Source organism: Pseudophryne corroboree, chromosome 6, assembly GCF_028390025.1.
Source record: "Pseudophryne corroboree isolate aPseCor3 chromosome 6, aPseCor3.hap2, whole genome shotgun sequence".
Taxonomy (NCBI): Eukaryota; Metazoa; Chordata; class Amphibia; order Anura; family Myobatrachidae; genus Pseudophryne; species Pseudophryne corroboree.
Window position 1 is genome coordinate 26,503,747 of NC_086449.1, and position 19,819 is coordinate 26,523,565.

General features: G+C 47.6%; 1 protein-coding gene across 1 annotated transcript in view; it reads left to right on the plus strand.

Annotated features, from left to right (window-relative positions):
• The window catches only part of LOC134934157 (uncharacterized), an 83,051-nt gene that overhangs the window by 42,879 nt on the left and 20,353 nt on the right, over nt 1-19,819 (plus strand). Inside the window, exon 8 of the mRNA XM_063929655.1 lies at nt 976-1,236. Coding sequence (XP_063785725.1) covers nt 976-1,236 — 261 coding nt within the window. The remainder of the gene's footprint in view (nt 1-975; nt 1,237-19,819) is intronic.

The window sequence follows — 19,819 nt, forward strand, 5'->3', positions numbered from 1 at the left end:
ACCTGGCACAAGAACTTGTAAGCTCTTAGGGGAAGGCATTAGCTATATTTTATTTAACCCTGTATTTTTATTGACCTGATTACGGCGCTGCCCGCAGTATTTGGCCTAATTCAGACCGGATCAGCCACACAGACATGCGGGGGGACGCCCAGCACCGCCGGCGCAATGCGCAGTTCAGACCTGATCGGCTGCTGTGCAAAAAACGTACAGCACCGATCAGGTCTGAATTAGGCCCTTTGTCCGGCAGGGCATGCTGGTACGTGTAGTCCCACAAAACTCTGGAGAGACAGAGAAGTCTTACCTCACTCATTACCGCCAGTAGAGATGTAATCTTTTCACGCCTGCCGCTGCGACAAGAAGTGCTCGTTCCAACAGCTGACACTTCAGCGACCGTCTCCCTACGTTCCCCTGGCTGTGTGCTGGCAGTGTGCCTCTCATTGTGTCTTGTGCGTTAGACAGGACACTGGCAGAGGTGTACAGGACAGCTCAGCCTTTCCCTAAATGTTGCCTGATTTGCATATCAGGGTTTTCCTGATGAGTCATTAACCAGTCGCTTCCCTTATCCTCATCGATTACTGAAGGTGTATTACCTGCCCGAGCAGTCCTGGGGGGAAGAGCATCTACAAATCCTACACGGCCTCCTGTAAGGAGCATCTCCTGCTTGTAGCAGCCACTTGCATGACCCTGATTGTCCGTCCTCTTCTTTCTCCTTCTCTTTCTGCTGTTATTCCCTCTTCTCTTCTCTCCTCGTCCACTTTCAGTTTCATTGCTCCATTTCTAGCTGTCTTACCCCCTTGGCTGAGAAAGCTGTTTTCCTCTGTCCTCCGGAGATTATATGCCGGGATAATCCCAACCTGTGGCTCGGCCTCACTCTCTCCACTATACCCTCTGTCTCACTTCTCTCCTATATACCATATTCCATCTTTATACAAACTCATTTCCCCCCGACTGCCTCAGATCATGATGCAATAATCCCTTAATCCCCTGGTCCCCGTCCCACCCTCCCCATCTATCTTCTTCCTCAATTTGCACGCGGCCAAGCAGTGCAAAACTATGCCCCAGGTACCTCCAGCCAGGGTGCTGCCGGAGCTGGCCAGGGGTATTTGGACAGGGCTGGGGGCTTGGCTGGGCGTCCTCCTCTGCATTATTGCTCTGGCGCAACAGTCCATCCACCTTGGGAACCTACAGAGAGAGCTGTCGCTGCTGCGGAGGAGTAAGGAGGACTCCAAGTTGGAGGTAGGTGCACTCCTGGTGGCCACTGTCCTGCTTAATGGGATAACGCTCCCTCAGTCATGTCCTAACCAAGTGTTTACAGTAGATGCCGACATATTGTATAATAAAGCTTTGTAAATAAGTCCCTAGGATGTCCTCAGGGGGCTACTGTGCCCATTACCCCATGTATACAGGATGATCTGTCCTGCAGTATAACTACCTCTCAGGTGTACTAATAACACCCCATTCTATGCCTACAGCAGCGATGGCGCAGGGTAACCAGGCTCCGACAGGTAACTGTGACACATGAACAGTTACTTGCACGTGGCATTAGTTATATCAGAGAGGGACGGTGCCCCAGGGTTTCATCTTTATCAATCACTTCGTAACTTTCCTGTCACCAGTTTGTTCATTGAGTATGATCATTCGTTTATATAAGAACGTTTAGTTTTTAGGAAGAGACGTCAGACAGCGTTACATTGTCTTTATAACGACACACAAAACTTATATTCACAGATAAAGGGAAAAAGTAGTAGTGTGGTGCAGGGAGACACAGAGTGACGGCACAGTAGTGTGGTGCAGGGAGACACAGAGTGATGGCACAGCAGTGTGGTGCAGGGAGACAGAGTGATGGCACACAGTGTGGTGCAGGGAGATACAGAGTGATGGCACAGCAGTATGGTGCAGGGAGATACAGAGTGATGGCACAGCAGTGTGGTGCAGGGAGATACAGAGTGATGGCACAGCAGTGTGGTGCAGGGAGACACAGAGTGATGGCACACAGTGTGGTGCAGGGAGATATAGAGTGACGGCACAGCAGTGTGGTGCAGGGAGATACAGAGTGATGGCACAGAAGTGTGGTGCAGGGAGATACAGAGTGACGGCACAGTAGTGTGGTGCAGGGAGACACAGAGTGACAGCACAGTAGTGTGGTGCAGGGAGACACAGAGTGATGGCACAGTAGTGTGGTGCAGGGAGACACAGAGTGACGGCACAGTAGTGTGGTGCAGGGAGACACAGAGTGATGGCACAGTAGTGTGGTGCAGGGAGACACAGAGTGACGGCACAGTAGTGTGGTGCAGGGAGACAAAGAGTGATGGCACAGCAGTGTGGTGCAGGGAGATACAGAGTGATGGCACAACAGTGTGGTGCAGGGAGACACAGAGTGATGGCACAACAGTGTGGTGCAGGGAGACACAGAGTGATGGAACAGTAGTGTGGTGCAGGGAGACACAGAGTGACGGCACAGCCGTGTGGTGCAGGGAGACAGAGAGTGATGGCACAGCAGTGTGGTGCAGGGAGATACAGAGTGATGGCACAACAGTGTGGTGCAGGGAGACACAGAGTGATGGCACAGTAGTGTGGCGCAGGGAGACACAGAGTGATGGCACAGTAGTGTGGTGCAGGGAGACACAGAGTGACAGCACAGCAGTGTGGTGCAGGGAGACACAGAGTGACAGCACAGCAGTGTGGTGCAGGGAGACACAGAGTGACAGCACAGCAGTGTGGTGCAGGGAGATACAGAGTGATGGCACAGTAGTGTGGTGCAGGGAGACACAGAGTGATGGCACAGAAGTGTGGTGCAGAGAGAGAGAGATACAGAGTGATGGCACAGTAGTGTGATGCAGGAAGATACAGAGTGACGGCACAGTAGTGTGGTGCAGGGAGACACAGAGTGACAGCACAGCAGTGTGGTGCAGGGAGATATAGAGTGATGGCACAGTAGTGTGATGCAGGTAGATACAGAGTGACGGCACAGGAGTGTGGTGCAGGGAGATACAGAGTGATGGCACAGCAGTGTGGTGCAGGGAGATACAGAGTGATGGCACACAGTGTGGTGCAGGGAGATACAGAGTGATGGCACAGCAGTGTGGTGCAGGGTGATACAGAGTGATGGCACACAGTGTGGTGCAGGGAGATACAGAGTGATGGCACACAGTGTGGTGCAGGGAGATACAGAGTGATGGCACAGCAGTGTGGTGCAGGGAGACACAGAGTGACGGCACAGCAGTGTGGTGCAGGGAGACACAGAGTGACGGCACAGCAGTGTGGTGCAGGGAGACACAGAGTGATGGCACAGAAGTGTGGTGCAGGGAGATACAGAGTGATGGCACAGCAGTGTGGTGCAGGGAGACACAGAGTGATGGCACAGAAGTGTGGTGCAGGGAGATACAGAGTGATGGCACAGCAGTGTGGTGCAGGGAGACACAGAGTGATGGCACACAGTGTGGTGCAGGGAGACACAGAGTGATGGCACAGAAGTGTGGTGCAGGGAGATACAGAGTGATGGCACAGCAGTGTGGTGCAGGGAGATACAGAGTGATGGCACAGTAGTGTGGTGCAGGGAGACACAGAGTGATGGCACAGCAGTGTGGTGCAGGGAGACACAGAGTGATGGCACACAGTATGGTGCAGGGAGATACAGAGTGATGGCACAGCAGTGTGGTGCAGGGAGATACAGAGTGACAGCACAGTAGTGTGGTGCAGGGAGACACAGAGTGATGGCACAGTAGTGTGGTGCATGGAGACACAGAGTGATGGCAGAGGAGTGTGGTGCAGAGAGATACAGAGTGACGGCACACAGTGTGGTGCAGGGAGATACAGAGTGACGGCACAGTAGTGTGGTGCATGGAGATACAGAGTGATGGCACAGCAGTGTGGTGCAGGGAGACACAGAGTGATGGCACAGTAGTGTGGTGCATGGAGACACAGAGTGACGACACAGTAGTGTGGTGCAGGAAGACACAGAGTGACGGCACAGTAGTGTGGTGCATGGAGATACAGAGTGATGGCACAGCAGTGTGGTGCAGGGAGACACAGAGTGATGGCACAGTAGTGTGGTGCATGGAGACACAGAGTGACGACACAGTAGTGTGGTGCAGGGAGACACAGAGTGACGGCACAGTAGTGTGGTGCAGGGAGATATAGAGTGACGGCACAGCAGTGTGGTGCAGGGAGATACAGAGTGACAGCACAGTAGTGTGGAGCATGGAGACACAGAGTGACGGCACTGTAGTGTGGTGCAGGGAGACACAGAGTGATGGAACAGTAGTGTGGTGCAGGGAGATACAGAGTGATGGCACAGTAGTGTGGTGCATGGAGACACAGAGTGACGGCACAGTAGTGTGGTGCAGGGAGATAGAGTGATGGTACAGCAGTGTGGTGCAGGGAGATACAGAGTGACGGCACAGTAGTGTGGAGCATGGAGACACAGAGTGACGGCACAGTAGTGTGGTGCAGGGAGACACAGAGTGATGGAACAGTAGTGTGGTGCATGGAGACACAGAGTTACAACACAGTAGTGTGGTGCAGGGAGATACAGAGTGACGACACAGTAGTGTGGTGCATGGAGACACAGAGTGACGGCACAGTAGTGTGGTGCATGGAGACACAGAGTGACGGCACAGTAGTGTGGTGCAGGGAGATACAGAGTGACGGCACAGTAGTGTGGTGCATGGAGACACAGAGTTACGACACAGTAGTGTGGTGCAGGGAGATACAGAGTGACGACACAGTAGTGTGGTGCATGGAGACACAGAGTGACGGCACAGTAGTGTGGTGCAGGGAGATACAGAGTGACGACACAGTAGTGTGGTGCATGGAGACACAGAGTGACGGCACAGTAGTGTGGTGCATGGAGACACAGAGTGACGGCACAGTAGTGTGGTGCAGGGAGATACAGAGTGACGGCACAGTAGTGTGGTGCATGGAGACACAGAGTTACGACACAGTAGTGTGGTGCAGGGAGATACAGAGTGACGGCACAGCGGTGTGGTGCAGGGAGATACAGAGTGACGACACAGTAGTGTGGTGCATGGAGACACAGAGTTACGACACAGTAGTGTGGTGCAGGGAGATACAGAGTGACGGCACAGTAGTGTGGTGCATGGAGACACAGAGTTACGACACAGTAGTGTGGTGCAGGGAGATACAGAGTGACGACACAGTAGTGTGGTGCATGGAGACACAGAGTTACGACACAGTAGTGTGGTGCAGGGAGATACAGAGTGACGGCACAGCGGTGTGGTGCAGGGAGATACAGAGTGACGACACAGTAGTGTGGTGCATGGAGACACAGAGTGACGGCACAGTAGTGTGGTGCAGGGAGATACAGTGATGGCACAGTAGTGTGGTGCATGGAGACTGCCAAAGTCAGAAAAATATCTCTATGCACACTACCATATTTGCACCTCACACAGGTCCGTGCTGCGCATGCGTACGCTCTCCCGTACGTGCGCATACTCACAGTCGCGGGCACCCGCAGGCGCATGGTATGCGTATTTACGGTAGAGTTTATGCGATCATAGCGTGCGACTCAATCATTACATATTTTCAGTAATAATGTATTTTGTAGATCATGGTCCCTTTGATAGATTCTGAAAGTTTGGTTAATATAGAATGTTTATGAACAGAGGAATCCCTCTTTGTTTGATACGAAGGGTCAGACAGGAGTAATACAGTGGTGTTTAGTATCCATCGGAAGAGTATTTAATTAGAAATATTCCGGTGTTGGTTTGAAGCAGATCAATCGCTCGTGCGAATAGTTATGGACATAAGAAGTTTATGAACATTTACTTTATTTGCACTTTATTACCCATGCGGCGGGAAACCCAGTTTCCCTCCCACCTGAGCAGTTGGAAATAGTCACAGCCCACCTGTATGAATCAACCTATGACCTTTTGTTATAATGCGATGCCGAATTCCTGTGTCCAATGAACAATGAGATTGTAGGGACCATTGAATTGTATTGTGTGTGGGGCATAAATAGGCAGGCCGACCGTATCCAGTTCACTCTCTTCAACGGTTCTCATTGCTGATAATCGGGAGCTGGATATCGAGGCGCATGCGATCGTTTCCCTTTGTGCGTAAGTTTTCTCCGTAATCATATTGTCTTACTGTGAGCCATCTCTCTCTCTCTCTCTCTATCCCTCTCGTATTTTCCTTTAATTGTATTGTATTGTATTTCCTGTGTAGTTTATCTGGTTAGTTGGTTTATGTTATATTGTAGTGTATCATTTGTACTGTGATTCCTTTTGCAAGTATAATAGTTATAATACATATAATAGGTTTTGGACCCTAAGCCCAGGTATCTGTGTATTCTTTATAGGGTTAAGTATTCTCTGAGCGTCGGTGACGCTCAAGCAGCTTTGTAGTTAATCAGGTTACACCAGGTTGCACTTACACTCTGTCTCTACACTAAGGTATACTGTGCATCTCATCGTTAAAGGTATAGATATAAAGGTTTAACGTTGTAAGCGTCTGCACCGCTGGTGATCTCCTCGTGGTCCCGAGCGTACGCTACGCTATAGCGAATCATTACGTTAGTCGGCAGCCAATAGCGTGCCTGCCTGTGATCACTGGGCCGTAAGCGAACGTGACGCTTGAGCGTCTCGACTACGGTTGAGCGATCACTACACAACTTGCGTACCCTTACGGTACTTCTTACGTAGATAGCGTACAGTGTTCTTAGACCTCTTAAAGTGTTTTATATACGATAAATATTTAGCTTTATCAATTGGCGGCTCGCCCGTCCTTCACATATCTGCACTAGGTAGATCAGCAGACATTATCCCTCAGCAAAGGGCGGGAGGTTGTATCCCTCGTAGTGCTGACGGGATAAGCGTCTGCTTCGCTTAAGTAAAGAGTGCTGAAGGAATCCGGGAACCGGAGGTAAGAACAAAACGCTAGTGCCTTTTAAAACTGTTTATTTTTCTGTCTTGCGTACACACGCACGCACACACATATATATCTGCATTTCTTTTTCTTTTTCATTTTCGTATATCACTCTCCTGTCTGCCAGTTTTATAGTTGATAGAAGTGCTAAAAAAGATTTGCCGTTATTTCATAGTTTAAGAGTAAAGGTAATATAGTTAAAAGATAGACAAACACACAGTTTTGCCTGGGAGATAAGGCGAAGTCAGTGTGTTGTGTGGTAGATGATCAAGGATCATCTACATTGATAAAAGTATAAATTGTGTTACGGTGGATCTTTGCTTTGCGTATACGTGTCTCTAACAAAGACTTGCGTACGCAATCCAAAGGCCGACGCACGCAGCATACGTTACGCAACGGAGCGTCCGGTTACGCCCACGTAGCTCAAGTCACGATAAGTTGATTTTTAACGCAAAGCGATAAATAACGCAAAGCGATAAATAACGCGAGGCGAGAAATAACGCAAGTCTATTTTTGGGTGTCCGAAATTTAATTAACAGATCCTGCTCCTAATTGGTAACACACCTGATCTGAAGAAAAATTTCTGCGCAGAAATAGAAATAGAAACAAAAGTGTACATGTGATGAGTGAGTGTTTTTACAATTTTTAAAGGTTGAACCACAAGAAAAGTCGAGTACTCGTGAGGTACATGCGTGTAAGTGACGTGCACGGTGGCTAGAGAGGCATCTCTGGTTAAATATACAATTTTGAGCATTAGAGTATAGCAGACCAGGAGGTCATACTGTAACAAGACCAGGAGGTCATACTGTAACAAGACCAGGAGGTCATAGCAGACCAGGAGGTCCAGGTACAGCCGACAAGGAAGTCCGCTATACAGTTCACAGGCACAACACCGAAAAGGGTTGGTGCAACACCCATATAGGCCATATAAGCTCTGGCTGAAGGAATTCGCAGTCGTAAATTTCGATTCCATTGGTCTTTCCGTACATAAGCTTAGTTGTTTGTGTACTGAACGACTGGACCGCACGTAAGTGTGTGCAGTAGTTAGTAATCTGACCTAATACCATTAGAGTAAAGGGGTCACAAACGCTATCTGTACACTCTAACGTGATTTGTGTAATTTTTTTATTTTAAGGGAAGTTTGCTGCTCACTCAGGAACTATCCAGCAACCAATAGTTACTGGAAAGAGTAAGTGTTCTTCGGATAACCCTCGCAGGTTCCAGTAAATAGAGGTTCAGGTCGCAGGGGCCCTAGGTCGAGTACGCCAGCACCATATCGGTGTGATCAGGTCGTATTGGTCGGCGTGGGCGAGTGAGTGGGGTACTCGGTAAACCGCCACCGTCAGCCTATTGTTGACATTTGGTTTTTCGTAAGGGTTGGCTAAATAAAGCAACACTTTCGAACTATGGGGGCCACTTGTTCAGGTAGGGGGCGATCAACCTCGGTTCGGGTTGATTCAGTGGTCCGACCAATTGGGTCGGCCAGGTATATAATGTGTGAGAAATATGGAAGTCACACAGAAACTTTATGTGATGAATGGGAGAGAATGACTGTACATGACGGGGAGAAATTCCCAAGAATAGGGAGCTTCAGCTCAGAAGTGTTACAAAATTTAAGGAGGAGGATATGTCTCATAAAATCAACAAAGAGACGAATCCAGCATTATGATTATTTACAGTTGTGGCAACAGGAAGGTGAGATACAGAGAGGTTTGGCTCAGGCGGCGGGATCTGGCTCTAACAGAAAACTGATTGCCACGGCCCCACCGCCACCATATATATCAGGAGAGAAGTTGATTGCGGAGAAAGACGCACTAAGGTGTAACACAAAATCACTTAGTAACTGTGTAAATGTTAATGATAATGTTAACCCATTAACCCATGCAAGTATTAACCCGTGCAAGTTGTACCCTGTTTTGAACTTTCCTCAGGAGTGTGATCAAGAGGACGAATCGGCAACGATTTCAGCGCTCTCTCTAGCAGCCACCATAGCAGAGACCACAGTAGGCACAGCTCCACCCACGAGATTAGTAAAGGCCCCTAGCGGAGGGATAGGTGAGGTCGTATCAACTGGTAAGTACGGCACCATGCATTATGCTGAAACTATTTCACCACAGCCTGTAGAATCTACACAGAATGAGGTTGTTAGAATTACACCTGTTAGAGTAATAGCAGTGCCAAATGGGAAAACAGACGCATCAGGAGCCACTCCCATTAGGAACATTGCCATGTACACTCCATTTTCCCGAATGGAATTAAGGACCATAGTGTCTGAATTTCCTGACCCTAGAAAAGACTTAGTTGCCAGTCAAAAATACATCAGAGACTTAGGTAACACTGCAGAGCCCAACAATAAAGACTGGCAGATATTGCTGAGAGCATGTTTACCCTCAAATGTCGACGCAACTCAATTTTTAGCTGATTGCGGACTAGACCATGATGTACCTCTTACAGATGTGTACAACCAAGATAATGTGAAAAGAATAAACTTGCAGTTAAAAGAGTATTTCCCAGCAGTAGCTAAATGGAATAAGATATTCTCCATTAAACAGAAGGAGTCAGAGACAGCTGCAGAGTATTTTCACAGAGCATTATTAGAAATGGCAAAATACACAGGCATAGAGGACATTAAAACAGACACAAACCATCGGGAAGTAGCAGTATCGGTACTGATGGATGGTTTAAAAGAGTCATTGAAGACTAGGGTACAGACCACACAACCATGTTGGCGAGGTCTGTCTGTGGCTACTTTGAGAGAGGCTGCTATTGATCACGATAGAAACATCACCAGACACAGGGAACAACAAGGTGATAAATTAATGTCAGTAAGTATACAGGCTCTGACCACAAGGCAGCCTTTGTTTGTATCACCAAATCCTGTGGGTAAGTCAAGTATGGTTACTTGTTATTCTTGTCACAAACAGGGACACATGGCACGAGATTGTAGAGTAAAGAATCCACGAAACTCATACCAACCCCCTAGACAACGACACGACACACGACATTGGGAGCAAGGTCCACAGAAACGGAGTTATGAGCCACATACAGGGGAAACAAAAAGATATCCCCCAAACAGAGACTGGCATGCCTCTGGTAGTTCCCAACTATCTCCCTCACAAGTAGTTGCTGCCAGCGGGATTCAGGGAGGTCACCATACCCAATAGGGGTGTGGCCATACCTGTAATCTGCAGCCAGTAAAATTAATTGCCAACCTTGGAAGTGAACCCGAGATCGCAATAAATGTAGCTGGTAAAACTTTAAACTTTCTTGTAGACACAGGGGCGGCCAAGTCAGTGATAAATTCGACAGTGGGCATGAGAACCACTGGTAGGACAATTCCAGCCATGGGAGTAACAGGAGTAGTCCAGCACTACCCTGTTAGCAAACCAGCCGAGATTACAATAGGGCCTTTGCATACCAAGCATTCCTTTTTGCTGGCTGCATCGGCACCAACCAATCTCCTGGGAAGAGACTTACTGTGTAAAATGGGGTGCGTCATTTATTGTACTCCTGAAGGTGTATTCTTGGACATACCTGAGAAACACGCTCAGGAAGTGCGAGACATGTTAGACTCCCCATCAAAATTAATGTCACATACCATTATGACAAATAGGAATCCATCCCAAATAGAAGAGATGACATCTCAGATACCAGAGTCACTTTGGACAAAAGACGGACAAGACACTGGATTAATGGCAAACGTAGCTCCAGTAGTTGTACAAGTAAAAGATGGTAGGATAGCTCCAAAAATCCCACAGTACCCTCTGAAGCCAGAGGTGGAGTTAGGAGTTTACCCAGTAATAGAGCGCTTGCTACAACAGGGCATTCTGGTAAGAACGTCCAGCACTGCTAATAGTCCCATCTTCCCTGTGAAAAAGAGTGGGGGGAGGGGTTACAGACTAGTGCAGGATCTAAGGGGGATTAACAAAATAGTTGAGAGTCAGTTCCCCGTAGTGCCAAATCCAGCTGTCATCCTAATGCAAATCCCTCCCACTGCCAAATTTTTCACTGTTATTGACCTCTGCTCCGCTTTCTTTTCGGTACCTCTGCACCCTGACAGCCAATATTTGTTTGCATTCACATACAGAGGAGTCCAATACACGTGGACTCGATTACCCCAAGGTTTCATAGATAGTCCAAGTATATTTTCTCAGGCTTTGCATGATTGTTTACAGTCTTTCCAACCAGACAGTAGATCAGTATTGATACAGTATGTGGACGATTTACTACTGTGTTCAGATTCACTGGAAGCATCTCTGAAGGATACGAAACAGCTCCTGTTTCATCTTTCAGACACAGGACACAAGGTGTCCAAAGACAAGTTACAATTATGCCAAACTAAGGTAAAATATTTGGGACACTGTCTAACACAAGGACTGAGACACCTGACCGCTGATAGAATCCAAGCAATTAGAGACATGACTCTGCCACAAACCCAGCAACAGATCAGAACGTTTTTAGGAATGTGTGGGTATTGCCGTAATTGGATCACAGGGTTTTCCATTTTGGCGTTACCTTTGCAGGAAATGGTCTCCTCAAACAAACCTGATAGGATTTTGCATACAGACGAGTCCGAAACAGCATTTGAGAGACTCAAACAGTGCCTAACGCAGGCACCAGCACTAGGTATGCCAGACTATGGGAAACCCTTTGAACTATACGGAACAGAAAGTGCTGGTTGCGCGGCAGGTGTACTAACCCAAAAACACGGTGATGCCAGCAGGCCAGTTGCATACTACAGCGCTCAGCTAGACACGGTAGCGCGATCCCTCCCCACATGCTTGCGAAGCGTTGCTGCGATAGCATTGCTAGTGACAAAAAGCGAAGATGTCGTGCTAGGCCACAACCTCACAATCCATACGCCACATGCAGTATCAGCCTTATTGAATTCTGCCCAAACCAGACACGTCTCATCAGCGAGGTTTACAAGATGGGAATTGGCACTAATGGCCCCCGTAAACATCACCATAAGGAGATGCAGTGCATTAAATCCTGCAACGTATCTCCCAGGTGTGCCTGGTCAGGCACAAAGGGTGGAAGGTGAGAGTGATGGGGAAGGAGGATTTAATACAAAGGAAGATACACATGATTGTATGGAATATTTGACCCAAAATTTTACCGCAAGGCCTGACATCAGTGACAACCCACTGGAAGATGCAGAACTCACGTTCTACACGGACGGTAGTTGCCATAGACAGTCAGACTCGGGAGACTTGTGTACTGGATACGCAGTCGTAGATGACCAAGACACCATAGAAGCGGAACCGCTAGGCCCACCTCACTCAGCCCAGGTTGCTGAACTGGTCGCCCTAACCAGAGCATGTGAATTGGCTAAGGGTAAGTCAGCCAATATCTACACCGATTCTAGATACGCATTCGGAGTAGTCCATGATTTCGGAGCCCTATGGCGCCTCAGAAATTTCATGACGGCCGCTGGTACACCGGTAGCGCATGCAGCTCACATAAAAAGGCTTCTAACAGCGATACAGGAACCTGACAGAGTGGCTGTTATCAAATGTAAAGCACACACATATAGCCAAGACCCGGTATCACTTGGTAACAGCCGAGCGGACGAAGCTGCTAAGTTAGCAGCTGCTACCCCCATACAGACAGACACCACACAATTAATGGTATTTAATACCATTAACACACAGAAGTTGTGTGAAATGCAAAATTTGTGTTCCACACAGGAAAAGGCAGTCTGGAAGGCAAAGGGATATGGCCAGGAGTCCTCAGGACTCTGGACGGATGGACATGGTAAACCAGTGGCCCCCAGAGCATATCTTCCATGTCTGGCTGAAGCAGCTCACGGGCTGACTCATCTAGGCAAGGAGGGAATGTGCAAATTGGTGAGAGCATATTGGTGCGCCCCAGGATTCTCCTCTCATGCGAGTAAAAGAGCAATGTCATGCTTTACCTGTTTGAGAAAGAATATTGGAAAGGCAATACCTACAGAACCATCCCATATCCCACCTGCCGGCGGCCCTTTCCAGGTAATACAAATTGACTTTATACAATTACCCCCTTGTCGGAATTTGAAATATGTACTTGTTTGTATAGATGTTTTCTCAAATTGGGTCGAAGCATTTCCTGCGGCTACAAATACCGCTATGTTTACTGCTAAGAAAATTGTGCAGGAATTTGTATGTAGATATGGTATCCCTAGAATAATCGAAAGTGATAGGGGTACCCATTTTACAGGTGATGTCTTTCAAGGAATGTGTAAGTTGATGGGAATTGATAGCAAGCTGCACACTCCGTACCGTCCACAGGCGAGTGCGAAGGTCGAAAGAGTGAACAGCACTATTAAAAATAAATTGAGTAAAGTGATGGCAGAGACAGGATTGACATGGCCAGAAGCTTTACCCATTGTATTGTACAGTATCAGAACCACTCCCAGGTCCCCTCTTAATCTGTCTCCCTTTGAAATCTTGTTTGGTCGACAACCGCATGTCATGATTAACCCTCAGGATGATTTGAAATGTAACAATGAAGTAACTGTAAAATACTTGATTAACATGAGTAAACAGTTAAGGAATCAAAATGATAATCTGAAGTTGGTGATTCCTGATCTACCTGATAGTAATTGTCATGACATTGAACCTGGGGATTATGTAATGATACGGAATTTTCTACGCTCAGGTTGCCTTATTGACAGATGGGAAGGACCATACCAGGTCTTATTGACTAGCACTACAGCATTAAAGGTTGCTGAAAGAGAGACTTGGGTCCATTCATCCCACTGCAAGAAGGTTGCTGATCCAGAGAAGTCCCGTGATAAGGAACAGACGGTAGAGGTTGTATCACTGGAGTGTCTGTTCCAGGAGGACTGAGGCGGCACCTGAGCCTTGAAGACCGAGAGCTGTTGTCGACTCCCCACTCCCTTTTATTATTTTCCTCCACTTCCCATCCCCTCTCCCTCAAATTTCTTTTTCCTCCTTCTCATTCTTCTCCGTTTCCTCCTATAAGATGGACTTGCCCCAAGAGACTGTGATCCGGATTTTCCTGTTGACCATGATGTTGACCAGAGCAGTCTGTTCCGGCGAGAGTACCATGGAGGTCGATAGAGGTTCTGGAATGGGTTCTGATGATAAAGATGGAGGCGTAGTTTTCCAGGATCAACCTAACCAACAAGCAAAGGCGAGTATCAGAAAACGATCCGATAGCATTGACCATAGAAGGAATTGTGACGGATTGTTAGCTGAGGAAAACTGTATCTGTAGGCTCTGTAACAATGTCATTGAAGATGGGTGCATTAAGAAATGCCAATCCAGTTTTAATATCCATATGGACCGGCATCCATTGAGTGACTATCACTCCTTAGTGGGTAATGTGTTAAACAAAACAGATTGTTGGGTATGCTCTCAAGTACCTCAAGGTCATAGCAAATCAGGGCTAGTACCATTTCCTTTAACGATAGGGGAGGTACTTGAGTTAAATGGTGGGAGACCGGTGGACAGGAGGTTTAATATCTCCAGCCCTCCTAGTTTGAAGCTCCACCAATACCATGTGGATAGGTCCCTATTATGTTTCAACATCTCCAATCCCAGAAAGCCGGGAAATTGGGAAGTGTCATGGAGTAACCACACCATGACCTTTTCGCATAGAGCAGATAGAATGCCTACAGATACAGAGCTTGTACGCCACATAGCCAGTAGAGGAAAATCTTTCCGGTATAGGTACACCTTAGGAAATAGGATTACGAGAGTTGGAGAAGTATCACCAGGATACTGTGCACATATCGTACAACCTGATACGTGTATTAAGCAGATGGAAGAATTAGGGTTAGGAGAGTTCACCTGGAAGGTGTGTAATATGGTTATGTCCTTCTCCGTCCCATATGTTCTCCCCGATGATGCATATTTCATATGCGGGAGAAAGGCGTACAAGTGGCTTGCCCCAAACTCTGAAGGATTGTGTTATATTGGAAAAGTATTGCCTGAAGTAATGACTGTAACACATGATAAAATGAAAGACATACATCGTGGTGCCCAAGCTCCTTATACTCACACCCATTATGAGCACGTTGTTAAAAGGCACCTGATAGAGAAGACAGAGCATCCGGCCTCTGATCTGATAAGTGAATCCACCGGGATTCAATTCTTAATCGCGTTAGATTTCACCCGCACCGCTAGAGGAGTGCTAAATTATAAATACATATCGGCGCTCGCAAATTTGTTAGATAATATCACTGAAATGTATGATGACACGTTTAGATATACTGGAAGGGAACTTCAAGCTTATAAAACAGAACTGGTGCAGCATAGAATGGTTCTTAATTACCTCACAGCAGTGACAGGCGGATATTGTGTTACATTGGCAACACAGTACGGCGTGAAGTGTTGCACGTATATCACGAATAGCACCGAGGATCCGGTCGAGGTCATAGACCAAAAGATGGACGATATTCTCCAATTGAAGTGGGAATTTCGCCGAAAACACAATCTCACTCTTGCTGCTGTAGGTAATGAGCTGACTGGTTGGGTGTCATGGTTGAACCCGCGAAATTGGTTCTCCGGTTTGGGAGACTGGGCTCAAGGAGTCATAATGGATGTTGGGAAGTTTCTCCTATGTATCTTAGGTGTTGTCATATCAATTGGCTTGATATTTAGATGCGGTCAGGCTTTAATGAAGTGTAAACATCGTACCAGGGTAATGAGTTTGAGGAATGAGGAAACTGTAATTAACCTGGATTTGATTTATGACCCAATGATAGAAACAATGATGTGATGAAAATGCGATTTCTATGGTCCGTTTCTTTCACCTGTTTTTCTGGTTTTTCTCCAAGATAAAAAGACCCACTTGGACGAGGAAGTTGACGAGACGCTATACAGACAACGGATAGACCAAAGAAGAAGTTTTGACCACTTGAGATACGGACATTTGATGAACTTTGCCATGGATCCCCAGTTTCCCTAGAATTCTTAAACTTACGCTAGCCCAACATTTTTTGTAAATCTAATGGCATTGACAAAGCTTTTTGCTCACACCTAATGGGCAACACAGCGCAAAGAAGACGACTTTCAACTGATACCGAACAAAACTTCAACCGACAGATGTACATTAACCTGACATAGAATACCACCGCATTTACCGTAATTATGTCTTTTCTTCATTTCTACAACCCTCAGTTAACGACACACATAGTATAGGGAATACAGGCACAGATATCAGCAATCACATATTCCCCCATTCATGTATCATCAACTAAAATGTGCTCCCCATTTTGTACAAAACCCGAAAAGAGCTCGGTAAAGTTTGACAGCCCATCCACAGACCCGTACCACGGGATAAGAAGGAATTCAAATGTATACTTCGCAATACCTCGAAGCTTGATTTACAACACGTACGGCACGATGATACATGACCCCCCAAACATGGATTCATACACACATGCTTCTGCTATCTCACTAGGTCATACCCTCTTCCCACCTACTCCTCTCTCCTCCCTTACCCAACCATGGAAATGAATTAACCCCTGACATATATTTTTCTCCTTTTGAAATGTTTCAGAAGGTGGCAGTTATTATTGACTGCCAAAGGGTGGACTGTCAAAGTCAGAAAAATATCTCTATGCACACTACCATATTTGCACCTCACACAGGTCCGTGCTGCGCATGCGTACGCTCTCCCGTACGTGCGCATACTCACAGTCGCGGGCACCCGCAGGCGCATGGTATGCGTATTTACGGTAGAGTTTATGCGATCGTAGCGTGCGACTCAATCATTACATATTTTCACTAATAATGTATTTTGTAGATCATGGTCCCTTTGATAGATTCTGAAAGTTTGGTTAATATAGAATGTTTATGAACAGAGGAATCCCTCTTTGTTTGATACGAAGGGTCAGACAGGAGTAATACAGTGGTGTTTAGTATCCATCGGAAGAATATTTAATTAGAAATATTCCGGTGTTGGTTTGAAGCAGATCAATCGCTCGTGCGAATAGTTATGGACATAAGAAGTTTATGAACATTTACTTTATTTGCACTTTATTACCCATGCGGCGGGAAACCCAGTTTCCCTCCCACCTGAGCAGTTGGAAATAGTCACAGCCCACCTGTATGAATCAACCTATGACCTTTTGTTATAATGCGAAGCCGAATTCCTGTGTCCAATGAACAATGAGATTGTAGGGACCATTGAATTGTATTGTGTGTGGGGCATAAATAGGCAGGCCGACCGTATCCAGTTCACTCTCTTCAACGGTTCTCATTGCTGATAATCGGGAGCTGGATATCGAGGCGCATGCGATCGTTTCCCTTTGTGCGTAAGTTTTCTCCGTAATCATATTGTCTTACTGTGAGCCATCTCTCTCTCTCTCTCTCTATCCCTCTCGTATTTTCCTTTAATTGTATTGTATTGTATTTCCTGTGTAGTTTATCTGGTTAGTTGGTTTATGTTATATTGTAGTGTATCATTTGTACTGTGATTCCTTTTGCAAGTATAATAGTTATAATACATATAATAGGTTTTGGACCCTAAGCCCAGGTATCTGTGTATTCTTTATAGGGTTAAGTATTCTCTGAGCGTCGGTGACGCTCAAGCAGCTTTGTAGTTAATCAGGTTACACCAGGTTGCACTTACACTCTGTCTCTACACTAAGGTATACTGTGCATCTCATCGTTAAAGGTATAGATATAAAGGTTTAACGTTGTAAGCGTCTGCACCGCTGGTGATCTCCTCGTGGTCCCGAGCGTACGCTACGCTATAGCGAATCATTACGTTAGTCGGCAGCCAATAGCGTGCCTGCCTGTGATCACTGGGCCGTAAGCGAACGTGACGCTTGAGCGTCTCGACTACGGTTGAGCGATCACTACACAACTTGCGTACCCTTACGGTACTTCTTACGTAGATAGCGTACAGTGTTCTTAGACCTCTTAAAGTGTTTTATATACGATAAATATTTAGCTTTATCAAGACACAGAGTGATGGCAGAGGAGTGTGGTGCAGAGAGATACAGAGTGACGGCACACAGTGTGGTGCAGGGAGATACAGAGTGACGGCACAGTAGTGTGGTGCATGGAGATACAGAGTGATGGCACAGCAGTGTGGTGCAGGGAGACACAGAGCGATGGCACAGTAGTGTGGTGCATGGAGACACAGAATGACGACACAGTAGTGTGGTGCAGGAAGACACAGAGTGACGGCACAGTAGTGTGGGGCAGAGTCAAAGAGTTACGGCACAGCAGTGTGGTGCAGGGAGATACAGAGTGATGGCACAGTAGTGTGGTGCAGGGAGATACAGAGTGACGGCACAGTAGTGTGGTGCAGAGAGAGACACAGAGTGACGGCACAGTAGTGTGGTGCAGGAAGATACAGAGTGACGGCAAAGTAGTGTGGTACAGGGAGATACAGAGTGATGGTACAGGAGTGTGGTGCAGGGAGATACAAAGTGACGGCGCAGTAGTGTGGTGCAGGGAGATACAGAGTGACGGCACAGTAGTGTGGTGCAGGGAGATACAGAGTGACGGCACAGTAGTGTGGTGCAGGGAGACACAGAGTGACGGCACAGTGTGGTGCAGGGAGAGACAGAGTGATGGCACAGTAGTGTGGTGCAGGGAGAGAAAGACTGACGGCACAGTAGTGTGGTGCAGGAAGAGACAGAGTGACGGCACAGTAGTGTGGTGCAGGGAGATACAGAGTGACGGCACAGTAGTGTGGTGCAGGGAGATACAGAGTGACGGCACAGTAGTGTGGTGCAGGGAGATACAGAGTGACGGCACATTAGTGTGGTGCAGGGAGATACAAAGTGACGGCGCAGCAGTGTGGTACAGGGAAATACAGAGTGACAGCACAGTGGTGTGGTGCGGCACAGTAGTGTGGTGCAGAGGGAGACACAGAGTGATGGCTCAGCAGTGTTGTACCGGGAGATACAGAGTGACGGCGCAGTAGTGTGGTGCAGGAAGACAGAGTGACGGCACAGTGTGGTGCAGGGAGAGACAGAGTGACGGCACAGTAGTGTGGTGCAGGAAGACACAGAGTGACGGCACAGCAGGTGGTGCAGGGAGACACAGAGTGATGGCACAGTAGTGTGGTGCAGGGAGATACAGAGTGACGGCACAGTAGTGTGGTGCAGGGAGATACAGAGTGACGGCACAGTAGTGTGGTGCAGGGAGACACAGAGTGATGGCACACAGTGTGGTGCAGGGAGATACAGAGTGACGGCACAGTAGTGTGGTGCAGGGAGACACAGAGTGATGGCACAGTAGTGTGGTGCAGGGAGATACAGAGTGATGGCACAGCAGTGTGGTGCAGGGAGACACAGAGTGATGGCACAGCAGTGTGGTGCAACGAGATACAGAGTGACGGCACAGCAGTGTGGTGCAGGAAGACACAGAGTGACGGCACAGCAGTGTGGTGCAGGGAGATACAGAGTGACAGCACAGCGGTGTGGTGCGGCACAGTAGTGTGGTGCAGAGGGAGACACAGAGTGACGGCACAGCAGTGTGGTGCAGGGAGATACAGAGTGACAGCACAGCGGTGTGGTGCGGCACAGTAGTGTGGTGCAGAGGGAGACACAGAGTGATGTCACAGCATATGGTGCAACGAGATATAGAGTGATGGCACAGAAGTGTGGTTTAGAGGGAGACACAGAAAATAGCACAGCAGTGTGGTGCAGGGAGACACAGAGTGACGGCACAGTAGTGTGGTGCAACGAGATACAGAGTGACGGCACAGCAGTGTGGTGCAGGAAGACACAGAGTGATGGTATAGGAGTGTGGTGCAGGGAGATACAAAGTTACGGCGCAGCAGTGTGGTGCAGGGAAATACAGAGTGACGGCACAGTAGTGTGGTGCAGGAAGACACAGAGTGACGGCACAGCAGTGTGGTGCGGGGAGACACAGAGTGATGGCACAGCAGTGTGGTGCAGGGAGATACAGTGTTACGGCACAATAGTGTGGTGCAGGGAGACACAGAGTGATGGCACAGC